Source organism: Anser cygnoides, chromosome 29 (genome assembly GCF_040182565.1).
Source record: "Anser cygnoides isolate HZ-2024a breed goose chromosome 29, Taihu_goose_T2T_genome, whole genome shotgun sequence".
Taxonomy (NCBI): domain Eukaryota; kingdom Metazoa; phylum Chordata; class Aves; order Anseriformes; family Anatidae; genus Anser; species Anser cygnoides.
Window position 1 is genome coordinate 2,825,590 of NC_089901.1, and position 17,583 is coordinate 2,843,172.

Genomic DNA, 17,583 nt, shown 5'->3' on the forward strand with positions numbered 1-17,583 from the left:
GGTGCATCCCAACAGGCAAGAAGTCAGGCGAAAATGCCCAGAGGCCTGCATGGATGAAAAAGGATCTCCTGTGGGAGTATCGCCATGGGGGGGGGTCAACAAGCCCCATGGTTGGTGATAACATCAGGCTCGTTAGGATGAGGCCATGAGGAACGTAAACAAGTTAGAAGGAACAAAGAAGGGTGATTCAGGAGACGCCTTGCTGTCTCAAACTGCTTGCTCTCCAACCGTGAAGACATGGAAGCTGCGGGGTGTTTGCGGTTGCCAGGCAAAGTTGTTAACCAAGGAATAATTAGTTGGAAAAGTACCGCTGGTAGAGCTAACGGCATAAGAAGGGAGCCTGTCCTCAAGAAAGGTAGTTGAAGTTGTTGATCCCTAAAGAACCCTGGTGTCCGTGTGGTTGTTTCGCCACAAGCTCCCAGAAGTACTCGGACATGAAAAGGAAGAATACAAAGGATGGAAGCAGAGACAAGTAACCTGGGAGGTGTAGAGAGACATTCTCCGAGCACTCAGAGATGTAGCGAGGAACGCCAGAGCCTACCTGGGACTGACTCCGACAAGGGATGTCAAAGGCAGGAATAGCTTTTGTAAGTACATTCGGGGCTCAGTAGGTCAGGCTGATGGTTGGACTTGAGGTTCACGAAGATCTTCTCCAACCTAGACGATGCTATGATTCTGCATAAGGAAGGGAGGAGAAGCCCCTCAAGGGTCGGTGCTGGGACCAGTACTATTCAGTATATTCACCAGCGACTTGGCTGAGGGAACGGAGCGCCGTGTCAGCAAGTTTGCTGGCGTCACTGAGCTGGGAGGAGCGGCTGACGTGCCGGAAGGCTGTGCTGCCATCCAGCGAGACCTGGAGAGCTGCTGTGATTCTGTGAAGACTAAGGTAAACGTGGTTTTTGGTTTTTTTTGTTTTTTTTTTCTTTTTCCTGTCTTTAGGGCCCTGGTGATGCAGCAGATGGATAAGCCTGAGTGAATTTGCCTCATTCCTTAGCAGCAAGATCAGCCTCCAGAATCTCGGACCCCAGAGACGAGGGCGAAAGACTGAAGCAAGGAAGATGCTCCATTGCCGGAAGAGGATCAGGTTAGAGAATACTTAAGCAAACTGGAAAATCATAAGTCCAAGGGCCTTGATGGGATGTAGGCATGAGGGCTGAGGGAGCTGGCTGATGTTGCAGTGCCACTCTTAGAGAATCACAGGATCATTCGGGTTGGAAAAGACCTCTGCGATCATCTAGTCCAACCTCGAAAATCTTGGAACGGTCATGGCAACTTGGAGAGGTGCCCCAGGGCTGCAGGAGAGCAAATGTCACTCCTGAATTCATAAAGGGCAAGAAGGGGAGGTCAGGGAACTACAGGCAGGTCAGCCTCACCTCCGCCCCGAGCAGGGGACGGAGCAGCTCATCCCGGGAACCGAGCACACGAAGGACGAGGTGAGTGGGAACGGTCAGCGTGAATTCACGAGGGGGCAGTCACGTTAACTAACCTGGAAACCTACCATGAAAAGGCTGGCTTGGTAGATGAGGGCGCAGCAGTGCCCGTTTCCTACCTAGACTTGGGGAAGGCTTCCAGTGCTGTTTGCCATGAGATCCTCATGGACAAGCTGCCAGTGCACGAGCCGGGTAAGTGGCACAAAATGCGGCTGGAGGCCAGTAATTGGCAGCGTGCCCCAGGGGTAAATGCTGGGTCCAGTCCCGTTTTTAACACCTTCGTTAACGAGCCAGGTGATCTGGCGGAGCGGCAAGTCTGCCGAGGACACAACCCTGGGAGGGGCGCGTGACACAGCAGGGGGCCGCGCCGCCGTCTGGGTTTTCCCCCGTCTGGGAAAGCGGTTTTGCAGAAAAGCGCCGGCGGACGCCAAGTTGAACGTTTTTGACGCCGCTTCGCTGGCAACGGCAGGCACGGAGGACGCTGAGGTCTTTGCCCCGGTCTTCGCTGCCGCTCAGGCTTCCCCCGTCTCTCGCTTCCCTGAACCTGGAGGCGAGACCCGGGGAAGCGAGGAGCTGGGGATGTTCAGCCTGGAGACGCAAAGGCTCTGCGGGGATCTCAGCGCGGCTTCCCGGTACTGATAAGGGGGCTTATAAAAAAAAAAAAGATGGAGAGCAACTCTTCGCTTGGGCAGACGGTGACAGGGCAAGAGGGAACGGGTTCAGACTGCGAGCGGGGAGCCTTAGGTCAGATACAAGGAAGCCGTCGTTTCCTCCGAGGGTGCTGAGGTTGTCCAGAGCTGCGGATGCCCAGTCCCCGGAGGTGTTCAAAGCCAGGCTGCCTGTGGTCTTGCCGGCGCCATACAGCAGGTACTTGGTAGGCCAACACCCCCCCAGTACTGCCCAGTACCCCCCAGTACTGCCCAGTACCCCCCAGAGGTTCACAGTACCCTCCCAGTGCCTGCCGGTACTGCCTGGAAACCCCCCCCCCAGTATCCTCCCAGTGCACCCTGGTAGCACCCAGAACCCCCCCCAACTCCACCGTTGACCGCAGTACTGCCCAGTCCCTCAGTGTGCTCCCAGTATCCCTCCAATACTGCCCAGAGCACCACCAGCATTGCCTAGAGCTCCCCCACCGGGCTCCCAGTGCCCCCCAGTACCCTCCCAGTGCTGCCAGATTCAGCCCCCAAGCTCTCCGCTACCCCCTGGAGCTGCCCGCTCGCGCCCAAGCCCCCCCAAACCGCCCTGCACCGAAGCTGTGCGCCCGCAGAAACACCCCCGAACCCACCCAGAACCCAGAGCAGACCCCCCCCGGCCCCGTGGCGGGGTGTCCCCGGTGTCTGGATCCTCATTAAGGCCCCTCATTACAGCACCTCGTTAAGGCCGTAAGAACTGCAAAACCAGTGCTTTATTTCACAGCTTTGGCCGCCCACGACAGCGCCCAAATAGGGGGGGGGTGGGGGTTAGGGTCCTCCAAATCCCCCCAAAATACCCCAAAACCATGGCCTGGTCCCAGCCCCCCACACCCAGGGATCCCCAGCCCTCCTGAGACCCCCCAGATCACCCTGAAACGTCCCCAAATGTTCTCCTGGGGCAAAAAAGGGTCCTGCCGTGTTTTGGGAGGGGGACCCTGGATCCGCCCCGGACCCCTCAAACCCTCCATAGGGAAATGGGAGACACCCTGCCCGCCCCCCCCCGGGTTCCCCCCAAGCCCCCCGCGGGGAAACGGGGTCCCCCCACATCCCCTTCCGAAGCCCCTACGGAGGATATAGGATTCCTCTGTCCTGTTGGGGTTCCCCCCTCCCCATAAAGCCCCTACGGGTGCCCCCCAAGGGTGGGTTTGGGGGTGGGGGGTGGGGGGCGGGGACCCCTCGGTGGCGGGGACAGGCGTTGGCAGCGAGGGGGCCCCGGTGGCCTCGTGCCCCCCCCCCCCTCACTTCGCCGTCATCATCTGCACGAACTCTGCCGGGAGAGAAGGGGACGCTCAGAGGGGGACGGGGACACGACAAGCGCTGGGGGACGTGGCAGCGCCCCGGCCCGAGGGGCCCGCAGGTGACAGCAAGGGCCCCGCGGGGCGACGTCGACGCCCCCGAGGTGACACAGCGGTGGCCCGGGGCGGCGCCAGCGCTCACCCTCGTAGTTGACCTGCCCGTCCCCGTCGATGTCGGCCTCGCGGATCATCTCATCCACCTCCTCGTCCGTCAGCTTCTCCCCCAGGTTGGTCATCACGTGCCGCAGCTCCGCCGCGCTGATGTACCCGTTCCCGTCCTGGGGGCGGCAGGGACGCGGCCGCGAGGCTCCCGCCACGTCCCCCCCCCAGGCCCCCGGCCCCCGGCCCCAAACCCACCTTGTCGAAGACGCGGAAAGCCTCGCGGATCTCCTCCTCGCTGTCCGTGTCCTTCATCTTCCTCGCCATCATGGTGAGGAACTCGGGGAAGTCGATGGTGCCGTTGCCTGGGGAGGGGCGGCGGGGGCACAAGGGACAGTGAGGGGGGGGGGTGGTGAGGTGGGGGGGGGTGGGGGGGCGCAGGGGGCTCACCGTCGGCGTCCACCTCGTTGATCATGTCCTGCAGCTCGGCCTCGGTGGGGTTCTGGCCCAGCGAGCGCATGACGGTGCCCAGCTCCTTGGTGGTGATGGTGCCGTCGCCGTCCTTGTCGAAGAGCGAGAACGCCTCCTTGAACTCTGGGGACCGTCACCGCGGGGCCGGGGGTCACGCGCTGCCCCCCGGCCCCCCCCCCCCCCAGACCCCCCCCCCGGCACCGGGGGTGCTCCAGGGGGGGGAGGGGGGGGGACACCCCTCAGCCCCACCCCCAGGTCCCCCGCTGAGCGCTCCGGTGACGCCCCCAGGCGCTCCCGGTGTCCTCCCCTGGGTGTCCCAGTGCCCCCCCCCACAGTGTCCCCATCGCGTGTCCCCCCCGTCCCCCCCCCCCGTCCCCCCCCCCAGTCCCGCTCGCTGTCCCACCTGCGATCTGCTCCTCGGTGAGCTGGTCCGCCTGGGGGGGGCGGGGGGGGATGGGGGGGGGCACAGGGGTGAGGGAGCACCCACGGGACCCCCAGCACCTGCCCCCGACCCCCCGCTGCCCCCCAACACCCGCAGCCCCCCCCCGGGGAGCCCCCGACGCCCCAAACCACCCCCAGCATCCGCAGCCCCCCCCCCCCCCACTCCGGCCACAGCTGCCCCCGTTGCCATGGCAGCCCCTCGGTTGCTATGGCAACCCCGGCAACTACCCCCCTCCCGCGCCGTAGCAACCCCGTCACCATAGCAACGCCGCTACAGCCCCACGGTCGCCACGGCAACCCCAGTGCCCCCCCCCCCCCCACCCCATAGCAGCCCCTCGGTCTCCACAGCAACCCCAAGCCCCTCGGTCGCCATGGCAACGCCAAGCCCCCCCCCAAGCCCCTCGGTCGCCATAGCAACGCCAGCCCCCCCCCAAGCCCCTCGGTCGCCATAGCAACCCCAGCCCCCCCCCCAAGCCCCTCGGTCGCCATAGCAACCCCAGCGCCCCCCCCAAGCCCCTCGGTCGCCATAGCAACCCCAGCGCCCCCCCCAAGCCCCTCGGTCGCCATAGCAACCCCAGCCCCCCCCCCAAGCCCCTCGGTCGCCATAGCAACCCCAGCCCCCCCCCCCGAAGCCCCTCGGTCGCCATAGCAACCCCAGCCCCCCCCCCAAGCCCCTCGGTCGCCATAGCAACCCCAGCCCCCCCCCCAAGCCCCTCGGTCGCCATAGCAACCCCGCTGCCACCCCCCCCACTGCAACCCCAGACCCCCCCCCCGCCCCATAGCAGCCCCCTGGTCGCCATAGCAACCCCAGCGCGCACCCCCCCCCCGCCCCGTAGCGCCCCCGTCGCCATGGCGACGCCGGTTCCCCCCCCCCCCCCCACCATGGCGCTCCGGTGGCTGCGGGAGGCTCCTGAGCCGCAGAACCGCGGATCCCTCCGCGCGCGCCGCCTCTCCCGCCGGCTCCGCCCCCCCGCAAGCCCCGCCCCCCCCCCCCCCACGGCGGAGGGATCCAGCCAGCCCCCTGTGCGCCGCCGCCCCATTGGCCGCCGAGCCGCCGCGGGATGAGAGCGCCGCCCCGATTGGCCGCCGAGCCGCCGCGGGATGAGAGCGCCGCCCCGATTGGCCGCCGCTCACCCGCAATGCGCCAAAGCGGCGGCTGGGCGGGAAGGGGGAGGGGGGGGGTGGGTCACGTGGGCCGCGAGCCCCGCCCTCCCAGCGCTGCCCCTCCACGTTGCCGCGTGGCCATGGCAACGGGCGCGGCCCGCCCCCCCCCCGTCACCATGGCAACAGCCCGCGGGGAGGGGGCAAGAGGCCCGCGGTCGCCATGGGAACAGCCCCCCCCCCCCCCCCCCCCCAAGGCGAGGCGGCTCCCCCCCTGTACAATAATAACTTTATTTATTTTAACATCTTTAATTACAGACAGTAAAACTGCCCGGCGGGGGGGGGGCACGGCCGGGGGGGGGGGGGAGCCCCTCCCCCACCCCCCCTATTGCTTATGGGGGGGGCAGCCCCCCCCTCCCCCCCCGGGGGGGCGATCCCAGCAGCCCCCCCCCCCCCATTGCCCCCCCCCCCCCCCCAGCGCTGCCCCGAACTGGGAGCACTGGGAGGCAGCCGGGGGGGGGGGGGGGAATAAATACAATCTTCCAATATATTAAAAACGCCCTGGGGGGGTGCTGGGGGGGGGGGGGGGGGTGCGGGGGGGGGGGGGGGGCACCCCTGGGTGCGGCGGCGGGGGGGGGGGGGGTCACATCATGCCCAGCTGCAGCAGGGTGTTGGCGTACATCATGGGCTTGACGTTGGGGTGAGGCTGGGGGGGGGAGGAGAAAGGGGTTGGGGGGGCGAGGGGGGGGCAAACCTGCCCCAGCCCCGCACCCCCGAACCTCCCCCACCCCCCCCAAAGCCCCCCCATAGCCCCCCCCAGCCCCCCCCAAAGCCCCCCCATAGCCCCCCCCTAGCCCCCCCCCATAGCCCCCGACTCCCCCCGAAGCCCCCCCCATAGCCCCCGACTCCCCCCGAAGCCCCCCCCATAGCCCCCGACTCCCCCCAAAGCCCCCCCCATAGCCCCCGACTCCCCCCGAAGCCCCCCCCATAGCCCCCGACTCCCCCCGAAGCCCCCCCCATAGCCCCCGACTCCCCCCGAAGCCCCCCCCATAGCCCCCGACTCCCCCCGAAGCCCCCCCATAGCCCCCCCCTAGCCCCCCCATAGCCCCCGACTCCCCCCGAAGCCCCCCCCATAGCCCCCGACTCCCCCGAAGCCCCCCCCATAGCCCCCGACTCCCCCCGAAGCCCCCCCCATAGCCCCCCCCACACCCCCGCCTCCCCCCATAGCCCCCCCAGTCCCCCCCCCAGCCCCCATCTCCCCCCATCGCCCCCCGAAGCCCCCCCATGCCCACAAGCCCCCCCCCCATTTGCCCCATACCCTGCCTATGACCCCCCATGAGCCCCCCCCCCCCCAAAAAAAAATCACCCCAAGCTGGGAAAAAAGTGGGGGGGGGGCCGGAAAGTTTGGAGGGGGTCAGGGGGATTTGGGGGAATCCCAAGGGGGGGGGGGGGCAGGGAAAGGTGTCCCCCCCCCCCAGAGGATTTGGGGCATCTGGGGTTGAGGGGGGGGGGGTTTTGGGGGGGACCAGGGAAGGCCTGAGGGGGGGGGGGGGTCCCGGTTTGGGGGTGCCCCCCCCCCCCCCAAACTCACCACTGCTGTGAACTGGTGGAAGTCGGGGCGCAGGTCGGAGCCTCGCAGGTGGATGTAGGAGCCCATATTGCCCATCTGGTCGCTGCGGGGGGGGGCCGGGGGGGGGACACACACACACACACACACGGGGACACATGGGGACACCGCAGCGCGGCCCCGCGCCGGGGGGGGACACCGGGGAGCTGGGGGGGGACACCGGGGAGCTGGGGGGGGGGGGGGGGGGCTACTGAAGTGCAGGGGGGCTACTTGAAGCTGGGGGGGGGGGGTACTACTGAAGTGGGGGGGCTTACTGAAGCTGGGGGGGGGGCTACTGAAGCTGGGGGGGCTACTGAAGCTGGGGGGGGGCTACTGAAAATGGGGGGGGGGGGCTACCGAAGCTGGGGGGGGGCTGCTGACGCTGGGGGGGGCTACTGAAAATGGGAGGGGGCTACTGAAAATGAGAGGGGGCTACCGAAGCTGGGGGGGGGGGCTGCTGACGCTGGGGGGGGGGGCTAGTGACACTGGGGGGCTACTGAAGCTGGGGGGGGCTACTGAAAATGGGAGGGGGCTACCGAAGCTGGGGGGGGGGGCTGCTGACGCTGGGGGTCTACTGAAGCTGGGGGGGGGGCTACTGAAGCTGGGGGGGGTTGCCAATGAAGCTGGGGGGGGGGCAACTGATGCGGGGGGGGGGCTACTGAAAATGGGGGGGGGGCTACCAAAGCTGGGGGGGGGCTGCTGACGCTGGGGGGAGGCTAGTGACACTGGGGGGGGGTGCTACTGAAGTGGGGGGGGGGCTACTGATGCTGGGGGGGGGGGCTGCTGACGCTGGGGGGGCTGGCTAGTGACACTGGGGGGAGGCTACTGAAACTGGGGGGGGGGGGCTACTGAAGTGGGGGGGGGGCTACCGACGCTGGGGGGGGGCTACCGAAGGCGGGGGGGGGCTACCGAAGGCGGGGGGGGGCTCACCAGTAGTTGGGCGCGGAGAAGACGGTGACGCACTTGCCGTCGTGGGCCACCTCGTAGCCCTCGGCCTTGACCTCGTGGCTGCGGATGATGTAGTCGAGGCGGTTGCGCTCCAAGAAGCTCTTGGTGACGTCGGGCCCGAACTGGCAGCTCACGCCCCGCTTGCTGACCGAGCGCCCGTTCTGCGGCGGGGGGGGGGGACGGCGACGTCGTCACCACCCCCCCGTCACCCCCCCCGGTCCCCCCGGGGGCGTTTATGGGGTCGGGGACGGGGCCCCGAGGTTGTAGGGCCGGGCCCGGACTCACCTGCGGCTGCGGGTCCGACCACAGCAGGTCGCACATGGGGCCTGCGCGGGAGGAGCCGGTCAGGGGGTGTCCCCCCCCCACCCCATAGCCCCCACACCGGGGGTGGGGGGGACACGACGGGACAGGGGACACACCCGTGGGGACCCCCCCCCCCCCCACCCGCGTCCCACCTGAGTCCGGGGGCTGCCGGTTCCTCTCGATCTTGCGGATGTCGTCGAGGGTGACGCCGTCCTCGCTGAAGAGGCCCCCGTGCATGATCTGGGGGGGGGGGGGGGGGGGTGGGCACGGGGACATGGGGACACGGGGACAACGGGGACAACGCAATGGGGACAACACGCAGGGGCAGCCCCCGGACCCACACGGGGACTGACCCCCCCAGACCAAATGGGGACAGCCCCCCAGACCCACGCGGGGACAACCCCCAACCCCACATGGGGATGCTCCCCGGACCCACACAGGGACTGTCCCCCCTGGGGACGGCCCCCCACACACGGGGACGGACCCCCTGGACCCACACATGGGACGGACCCCTGGACCCACACGGGGACATCCCCTGGACCCAAATGGGGACAGCCCCCCAGATCCACACCGGGACGGCCCCCAACCCAAATGGGGACGCCCCCCAGACCCACACGGGGAGAGGGATGCCCCCCAGACCCACACGGGGACAGCCCCTCAGACCCACACCGGGACAACCCCCAGACCCAAACAAGGATGCCCCCCGGACCCAAACGGGGACAGCCCCCAAACCCACACAGGGACACCCCCCTGGACCCAAACAGGGATGGACCCCCGGACCCAATGGGGACGGACCCCAACCCACACGGGGACAGTCCCCCGAGACCCAAATGGGGACAGCCCCCAGACACAAATGGGGACACCCCCAGACACAAATGGGGACGCCCCCAGAACCCACATGGGGACGCCCCCAGACCCAAATGGGGATGACGGCCCCAACCCACATGGGGACGGCCCCTGGGCTGAAACAGGGACGCCCCCCAGACCCACACGGGGACGCCCCCCAGACCCACACGGGGACTGTCCCCCCCGGACCAAATGGGGACAGCCCCCCAGATCCACACGGGGACAGCCCCAACCCAAACAGGGACGCCCCCCAGCCCCCCCCGGGGCCACCCCCCCCCCCGGGCGCTCACCAGCACTTTGCCGTTGATGCACTGGGCCAGCGGCAGCCACTCGAAGACCTCGCTGAAGAGGGCGAACATCTGCGCCGTGTACTTGGCCTTCACCTCCCCCTCGAAGCCGTAGATCTGGTTCATGTTGTCCGTCTCGTGGTTCCCTGACGGGGACCCCCCCACCCCCCCCAAAATCAGCCCTGAGGATTGGGGACACGCCGGGCACCCGGGACGGGGCATGGGGGGGCGAGACGCTGAGGATGTGGGATGGGGCACTCGGGGTAGGACGGGGACGCGGGGCAGGGAGCGAGGCACCAGCGACGGCGGCTCAAGGAACCCCGGGGACGAGGCGGCCCCTGGCTGTCCCCAAAAAGGGACACGGGGCACGGCGCCGCAGCTGGGGACACGCGGCAGCCCCGCGACCCGGCCCCACAACCCAGGACGGGGGACGAGTCCCCAAAACCTGACCCCACAGCCAAGGACGGGGGACAAGTCCCTACGACCCGGCCCCACAACCCAGGACGGGGGACGAGTCCCCGCGACCCGGCCCCACAGCCAAGGACCGGGGACAAGTCCCCACGACCCGGCCCCACAACCAGGACGGGGGACGAGGACCCGGACAACGAGTCCCCACGACCCGGCCCCACAACCAGGACCGGGGACGAGTCCCCAAAACCTCGCCCCACAGCCTCACCTCGCAGCAAGTGGAAGTGGTCGGGGTAGAGCAGCTTGAAGCCGAAGAGCGTGAGGATGACCTCGACCGAGAAGGAGCCGCGGTCCACGAAGTCCCCGTTGAATATCTGCGGGCGGTTCAGGAAAACGGCCCCCCACCCCGTTTCCCCCCGGGGCGCGTCCCCCCCCCCCCCAAACCTCGCTGCCGGGTGCCGCCCGTCCCCGCGACGATGTGCCCTCCGCGGGGACGGACGCGAGGCCTCGTTGGGCCGGGGGGATGGCGGATACGTAAGGGTTGGCCTCGGAGGGCAGCCCGTTGAGCTCGAAGATGTTCAGCAGGTCGTAGTACTGCCCGTGCGTGTCCCCGCACACCGTCACCTTCTCCGTCTGCGTTCGGGACGAAACGTCACCGCCCGGGGGTCGCCTCGGCGCAGGGGGGGGGGACGGGGGGGCACCCGGCACCGCCCGACGAGGGGCACCCACCTCCTTCAGCGTCGTTTCGACCAAGGTGGGCAGCTTGGCCAGCACCTCCTTCACCTGCACCAGGATCTGCTGGGGCAACGGGGCGGCGAGGGGGGGGGGGGAAAAACGGGGGACATGTGGCATTTCGGGGGGACGGGGCTGCCCCCGGCAGGGGTTGGGGGGGGAGTTTTGGGGGGAAACCGGGGCACCTGGTAGGCGCATTTTCTGTGGAGTTTCTTCTGCTCCTTGTACCACTGCATCAGCTCCTTCATGAACGCCAGCGTCACTTTGCCGCCGTCCAGCTTGGGGCCGCTGTACTCGTCCTCGATGGCTGCGAAGCGAGGCCCCCCCGCCCCCCCCCGCCCCCCGGCAGCCGGTGACGCACGGGGACGAGGCCTCGGGGGGCCGTCGCGCGCACGGCGCCCCCTCCCCAGAAAGCTCGGGGCCCTCGACGGAAGCCGGGAGCCCTCTGGGGACGCTAAGCAGCCGCTGGGGACGCTCACGGGCGCCCCGAGGCCCTCCTGGGGACCCCAAAGCTCTTCTGGGGACCCTCACGGGGACTCCGAGACCACCGCGGGGACCTCGCGGAGTCCCTCAAGACCCTCCTGGACGCCCCCACGGTTCTCGCCGGAACCCAGAGCCCCTGCTTGGGACCCCAAAGGCCCCCCAGGACCCTTCCAGGTGATCCTGAGGTTTTGCCAGGGATCTTCACCGGGATCCGCCCCCCCCCCCAAGATCCTCATGGGGGCTCTGAGCCTAAAACGGGGCCTCTCGAAGGGACTCCAAAACCCCCAAGGGAGACCCCCAGGCCTTTGCCAGGGCCCTTCACAGCCCCCCACATCCCCTGTGGGGACCCCGAGCCTTCACCGGGGGCACGCGCGGCCCCGACAAGACCCTCACAGACGTCCAAGCCCCCCGAGGAGAACCCCGACCTCCCCCAGGCACCCCAGAGCCTCAGAGAGGACCCTAAACTTTCCGCCGAGACCCTCAAGGCCCCAGGGCCCGCTCCTCCTTCTGCCCTGGCCCCCCAAAAGAAAGCAGCAACCTTGACTTCGGGGGGGGGGGGGACACGGGGAGAGCCTCACTCATGCTCTCGATGTCGAGGGAGTCGACGACGGAGCGCTTCTGCTCGTCGCTGGCGATGGCCCGCTCGAAGGCCTTCTGCTTGACGATCTTGTTGCACTCCTGGTACTTCAGCTTGGCGTCCTTGTCGTTGGGCCTCACCTTCACCACCTGCAGGGCCGAAGGCATCAGGGGGACGGGGACGCGCGCCCCCCCCGTAACCCCCCTAGTCCCCCACCCCGTCCCGGGCCCCTCGAGGGGGGACACCGGGGTCCCTGAGGATTTCTCTGGCTGCGGGGAGCAGGCGGGCGCGTGCCCCGCGGCGCCCACGGCTCTGACGGTCAGGGAGGGGAACAAGGGGGGGCCCCAACAGCGCTCAGGGGGCATCAGGAGGTCCCCAGGCAGCCCCACGGCACGTGGAGAGGGGGCCCTCAGCAGGCAGGGGACTCGCTAACAGCGTGGGGATGGGTGCAAGGCCCTCCTCATGCTCCTTTTTTTTTGGGGGGGGTCCAAGACGGCTCCCCAGAGCCCCCCTCCCCGTTTCCGGGTGCCGTCAGCGCGGGAGGGGGGCTCCCCCGGACACCGCGGGGAGGACGTCCCCACGGGGCTACCCCCACCGCTCCCAGCAGCTCTCGGGGACGCGCCGACACCGGGCGGGGGGTCCCCGAACTGCTGAGGGGGGGGTGGGGGCGGAAAAAAAAAAACCCCGAGTCCCCCGACCCCCCAACCCCCCCCCCCAACCCTCCTCACCGTCTCGTAGTCGCGGAGGGCGGCCTTGAACTTGCCCAGGGCCATGTTGCTGGCGGCGCGGCGGTAGTAGCCCTTGACGTACTTCTTGTCGAGCTCGACGGCGCGCGTGGCGTCGGCCAGGGCGTAGCCGTAGCACTCGGTGCGCAGGTAGGCCAGGCTCCGGTTCCCATAGTAGATGGCGTTGGCGGGGTTCAGCTCGATGGCGCGGCTGTAGTACTCCACCGCCTTCTCGTAGTCCTTCCCTGGGCCGCCGGCGGGCGTCAGCGGGGCCGGAGCCCGGGGTGAACCCGCGGGGTTGGAGGGGGGGGGGGTCGCTACCGCGCGCCGCGGCAGCTCTGCTGATTGCCGCGTCCCCCCCCAATTGGGACCCTTCTCCCTAATTGCTTCCCTATCCGGCAGCCCCTCCCTTTCTCCAATAGCTCCCTATGTGGCAACAAGCCCCCCCCACGTGGCAGCCCCCATCTCCTCATTGCCCCCAGTAGCTCTCTATCTGGCAGCCCCCTCCCCGACCCCAAAAGCTCCCTATCTGGCAGCCCCTTTTTCCTCATTGCCCCCAGTGGCTCCCTATCTGGCAGTCCCCTCCCCTCATTGCCCTCAATAGCTCCTTATCTGGCAGCCCTCATCTCATTGACCCCAAAAGCTCCCTATCTGGCAGCCCCCTGACCCCAATAGCTCCCTATCTGGCAGCCCCCTGACCCCAAAAGCTCCCTATCTGGCAGCCCCCTCCTTTCATTGCCCCCAGTGGCTCCCTATCTGGCAGCCCCCTCCCCACATGGCCCACTGACTTCCTGTCTGGCAGCCCCCTCCCCTCACTCACCCCAAAAGCTCACTGTCTGGCAGCCCCTTTTCCTCACCGACCCCAATAGCTCCCCATCGGGCATCCCCCTCCCCTCGCTGCCCTCAACAGCTCCTTACCTGGCAGCCCCCTCCTCTCAGTAGCTCCCCATGTGGCAGCCCCCTGTCCTCACCGACCCCAAAAGCTCACTGTGTGGCAGCCCCCTGCCCCCACTGACCCCATCAGCTCACTATCTAGCAGTCCCCTCCCCTCACTATAACAGCTCCCTATGTGGCAGCCCCTGTCCCCATTGCCCCACCAGCTCCCTATCTAGCAGCCCCCTCCCCTCTAATAGCTCCCTATTTGGCAGCCCCCTGTCCTCATTGCCCCCACCAGCTCCCTATCTAGCAGCCCCCTCCCCTCTATAGCTCCCTATTTGGCAGCCCCCTGCCCTCACTGCTCCCTATCTGGCAGCTCCCTGAAAAAGCTCCCTATCTGGCAGCCCCCTGCCCTCATTACCCCCAATAGCTCCCTATCTGCCAGACCCCTCCCCCCAGCAGCTCCCTATCTGTCCTCATTGCAGCTCCCTATCTGGCAGCCCCTCATAGCTATCTGGCCCCCTGCCCTCATTACAGTAGCTCCCTATCTGGCAGCTCCCTGACCCCCCAAAAGCTCCCTATCTGGCAGCCCCCTGCCCTCATTGCCCCCAACAGCTCCCTATCTGCCAGACCCCTTCCCCCCAGCAGCTCCCTATTTGGCAGCCCCCTCCCCTCATTGCCCCCTGCAGCTCCCTATCTGGCAGCCCCCTGCCCTCATTGCCCCCAATGCTCCCTATTTGCCAGACAGTAGCTCCCTATCTGGCAGCTCCCTGACCCCAGCAGCTCCCTATCTGGCAGCCCCCTCCCCTCATTGCCCCCAGCTCCCTATTTGAGCTCCCCCCAGCAGCTATCTGGCAGCCCCTTCCCCCCATTGCCCCCAACAGCTCCCTATCTGGCAGCCCCGCGCCCCCCGCGGCTCCGTCCCGGGCCGCCCCCCCCCCGCCGGTACCTTTGAAGAACTCGTTGGCCTGGGTCTTGAGGGCCTCGGCCTCGGCCTGGTCCAGCTCCGCGGGGCTCGGGGGCCGCCCGGGGCAGCCGCAGCTCTCCGCCCGCTCGCCCTCCGCCATCGCCGGGCCGTAAAGCGCCCCGGCAGCCGCTACCCGCCGCGCCGCCGCCGCCGTCGCAAACGCGGCCGCGCCCGGCGGCACTGTCGTAAACGGGCGCGCGCCCCCGGGGGCGGGGCGGGGAGGGACCATAGAGAGGAGCGGCGAGAGCGGCCTCCCGACCATAGAGAGGGGCGAGGAACCATAGAGAGGGGCTGGAGGGGGCCGGGGGGGAGCCCACGGAGAGGCCTGGGCTGCAGGCCTTGGCCCAAGGCGCTGGAGGACCCCGAGAAGGGCGAGAGGGCCATGGGGGGGGGGAACCATAGAGAGGGGCAAAGACCATAGAGAGGGGCAGTGACCATAGAGAGGGGCAGGGATCATAGGAGGGGCAACCATAGAGAGGGCAGGGATCATAGAGAGGGGCAGGGATAATAGAGAGGGGCAGGGATAATAGAGAGGGGCAGGGATCATAGAGAGGGGCAGGGATCATAGAGAGGGGCAGGGATCATAGAGAGGGCAGGGACCATAGAGAGGGGCAGGGATCATAGAGAGGGTCGAGGAGGAACCAGAGCGGCCACGGCGCAGCCCGCGGCCCCCCCCGTGCGCCCCCTTCCCGTGCCCCCCCCCCCCCCCCCCCCGGTGCCCCCAGGCAGAGGCGGAGCCGTCGGAGGTTCAGGGCCGGTTTATGGGGGTGCGGGGGGGGGGGGCACAGCGCTGCGGGGGGGGGGGGGGCGGTACAAGGCCCCCCCCAAAGCGAAACGGGGGGGGGGGGGGGGCTGGGGGTGTGCGTGTGGGTCCCAGCGGCTCTGGGCCCCCGCCCTCGTCAGCACCGGGGGGGGTGGGGGGGGGGGCCTCGAGCGAGCCCCCCCCCCCCCCTGCCCCCCAGGCCCGGCTCAGGCACACGAGAGCCGAGCGCGGAGCTCGGCCCGAAGCGGCCGGGCTGGGGGAGGCCGGGGCGGCGCTCGCACGAGGATTGTGCACGGGGGCGGCTCTTGCACGAGGGCGGCTCTCACACAGGGGCCTTGCACGAGGATTGTGCACGAGGGCGGCTCTTGCACGAGGGCGGCTCTCACACAGGGGCCTTGCACGAGGATTGTGCACGAGGGCGGCTCTTGCACGAGGGCGGCTCTGACACAGGGGCCTTGCACGAGGATTGTGCACGAGGATGGCTCTTGCACGGGGGCCTTGCACGAGGATTGTGCACGAGGGTGGCACTTGCCCGAGGCTCTCGCCCGAGGGCAGCTCTTGCACGGGGGCCTTGCACGAGGATTGTGCACGAGGGCGGCTCTCGCACGGTGGCGGCTCTTGCACACGCGCGGTTCTTGCACGAGGGCGGCCCGCTCGCACGAGGCTCGTGCACAAGAGTGGCTCTTGCACGAGGCTCTCCCGCAAAGGTGGCTCCCGCACTTGGGCGGCTCTCGCACGAGGCTTCCGCCTGAGGCTGTTGCACAAGCGCAGCTCTAGCACGAGGCTCTTGCACGAGGGTGCCTCTGACACGGGTGGCTCTGACACGAGGGCAGCTCTTGCACGAGGGCGACTGTCGCACTAGGCTCTTGCACGAGAGCAGCTCTTGCACGAGGGAGGCTCTCGCACAAGGGCGGCACGTGCACGAGGACGGCTTTTACACGAGGGGCGGCCCTTGCACGAGGCTCTCGCACGAGGGCCTCCCTCTCCGGAGCTCCCTGGGCTGCGCAGGACGGAGCTGTAGAAAGGGGGGTCCCGGGGGGGGGGCACTGCCCCGGTGGTCCCAGATGGTTGGGGGGGGTCCCGGGGCCCCCCCAAAGGGGCATTTTCAGCCCAGCACCGATCGGGGGGACGCACCCCCTGCAAGCCCCCCCCCCCGCCCCCGGGGGGGGGGGGGGGGCAGGCCGAGGTAGGGAGGGGGGCCTGGGAGGCCCCGGGGGGAATTTGGGGGTGTCACGGTTTGGGGCGGGGGGGCACAGGTGCTGGGGGGGGCAAAATTGTGGGTCTGTGAGGGGAGAATTTGGGGGGGGGGCAAGGGGAGGGAAATGGTGGAAATCGGGGGGCCCCCAGGACGGGGGTACCGGGGGCACCTGAGGGGGGGCACCGGGGGGGGGGGGGGTCATAGCTTTGGGTGCCCCCCCCCATTTCACGCTGGGCCGTCGCTCTGCCCAGGTCTCCCCATTATCCAGCCGGGAGGGGGCACGTTTGGGCCCCCCCCCGGTTTTGTGGGGCGTGATACGGGGACAACCGGGGGTCGGGGGGGGGCACTGTTGGTGTTCCAGGCCGCCCCCCCCCCCTTTTGGTGTTTTTTTTTTGGGGGGGGGGGGGGGGGTGTTTTGGGGGCCAACATTGGGTGTCGGGGGGGTCGTTGTCTTGGACCCGCCACTGGTTTTGGGGGGGGCGGACGGGGGGGGGGAATGATGTGGGCCCCCCCCCCCCTCAGTTGCTCTCCAGACGTGGGCCCCGGGGGCCCCCACCGGGTGCCCTTCGGCCTCGGTCTCCTCCTCCCGGGGGGCCCCGGGGTGGGACCCCGGCAGGGCCAGGCCGTCACCCAGCAGCGCTGCGGGGGGGGGGGGGGCAAAAAACATTATTGGGGTGCCCCCCCGCCCCCTCCCCCCCCAGTCACCTTTAGTTGTGCCCATCCCCCACGTGGGGCTCCCCCATCTTGGGGCCACCCCCCCGTTGTGGCCCCCCTCATTATCACGCACCCCCTAATTGGGGGGGGGGGGGGGGGGCAGCTTGGGGCTCCCTGCAGGTCTCGGCCCCCACAGGTTGGGGTCCCCCCATTATTGCCCCCCCCCCCTTTTGGGTGCCCCCACTGCTGCTCCCCCCAGGTTTGGGGACCCCCCCCCCAGGTTTTGAGCCCCTCCCCCTCCCATTTCAGCCCCCCTCCCCTTTTTAAGCCCCCCCCTCACCGAGGGGCTGCTCCTGCCCCAGGCGGGGGCTCAGCCCGGGGGGTCGTCCCCGCTCAGCAGCAGCCCCTGGGGGGGGGGGGATGTGACAGGAGGGACGTGGGGACACGGGGACACGGCACCCTCACCCCCCCCCAGGCTGTCCCCAACCCCCCCCATTTCCCCTCCCCCCCCCCCGTGCCCCCCGCCCCCCTCCCCATTCTCACGTCCCCCCCTCGCCCCTTTGTGTCCCCCCAACACCCTCCTCACCCCCCCCGTGTCCCCCCCATTGCCCCCCCGTGTCCCCCCCATTGTCCCTCCCCCCCGTGTCCCCCCCATTGTCCCCCCGTGTCCCCCCCCACTGC

At 68.8% G+C, this 17,583-nt stretch overlaps 2 protein-coding genes and 2 long non-coding RNA genes across 4 annotated transcripts; 1 reads left to right on the plus strand and 3 right to left on the minus strand.

The window, feature by feature from the left end:
- Positions 1-787: 787 nt before the first annotated feature.
- Positions 788-3,573, plus strand: LOC106029525 (uncharacterized). Its single transcript, XR_010826921.1, has 4 exons — positions 788-886; positions 995-1,084; positions 1,179-2,297; positions 3,405-3,573. It is a non-coding gene; the product is annotated as an uncharacterized lncRNA (long non-coding RNA).
- On the minus strand, positions 2,817-5,435 carry CALM3 (calmodulin 3). The gene is made up of 6 exons (XM_066984826.1): positions 5,310-5,435; positions 4,391-4,421; positions 3,967-4,110; positions 3,775-3,881; positions 3,560-3,695; positions 2,817-3,389 (listed from the first exon to the last, which is right to left on the minus strand). Exons 1-6 carry the CDS (start codon positions 5,310-5,312, stop codon positions 3,361-3,363), a joined length of 450 nt encoding a protein of 149 aa, XP_066840927.1. The 5' UTR covers positions 5,313-5,435; the 3' UTR covers positions 2,817-3,360.
- A 683-nt stretch (positions 5,436-6,118) lies between these two features.
- On the minus strand, positions 6,119-14,387 carry PPP5C (protein phosphatase 5 catalytic subunit). The gene is made up of 13 exons (XM_066984812.1): positions 14,270-14,387; positions 12,448-12,689; positions 11,721-11,868; positions 10,845-10,966; positions 10,657-10,722; positions 10,462-10,560; positions 10,196-10,301; positions 9,523-9,665; positions 8,539-8,626; positions 8,369-8,409; positions 8,066-8,244; positions 7,121-7,202; positions 6,119-6,235 (listed from the first exon to the last, which is right to left on the minus strand). Exons 1-13 carry the CDS (start codon positions 14,385-14,387, stop codon positions 6,173-6,175), a joined length of 1,497 nt encoding a protein of 498 aa, XP_066840913.1. The 3' UTR covers positions 6,119-6,172.
- A 2,260-nt stretch (positions 14,388-16,647) lies between these two features.
- Positions 16,648-17,322, minus strand: LOC136787531 (uncharacterized). Its single transcript, XR_010826924.1, has 2 exons — positions 17,243-17,322; positions 16,648-16,887 (listed from the first exon to the last, which is right to left on the minus strand). It is a non-coding gene; the product is annotated as an uncharacterized lncRNA (long non-coding RNA).
- Positions 17,323-17,583: the final 261 nt, after the last annotated feature.

Excerpts from the sequence above, each read along its gene's own strand:
- CALM3 (XM_066984826.1), bottom strand. Across the intron at positions 4,111-4,390 it reads CACCGAGGAGCAGATCGCAG|AGTTCAAGGAGGCGTTCTCG; the intron begins GTGGGACAGCGA and ends GACGGTCCCCAG. Across the intron at positions 3,696-3,774 it reads CTTTCCGCGTCTTCGACAAG|GACGGGAACGGGTACATCAG; the intron begins GTGGGTTTGGGG and ends TGCCGCCCCCAG.
- PPP5C (XM_066984812.1), bottom strand. The coding sequence starts at position 14,387 with ATGGCGGAGGGCGAGCGGGCGGAGAGCTGCGGCTGCCCCGGGCGGCCC. Across the intron at positions 10,561-10,656 it reads TCGAAACGACGCTGAAGGAG|ACGGAGAAGGTGACGGTGTG; the intron begins GTGGGTGCCCCT and ends TCCCGAACGCAG. Across the intron at positions 8,627-9,522 it reads GCATCAACGGCAAAGTGCTG|ATCATGCACGGGGGCCTCTT; the intron begins GTGAGCGCCCGG and ends CCCCCCCCCCAG.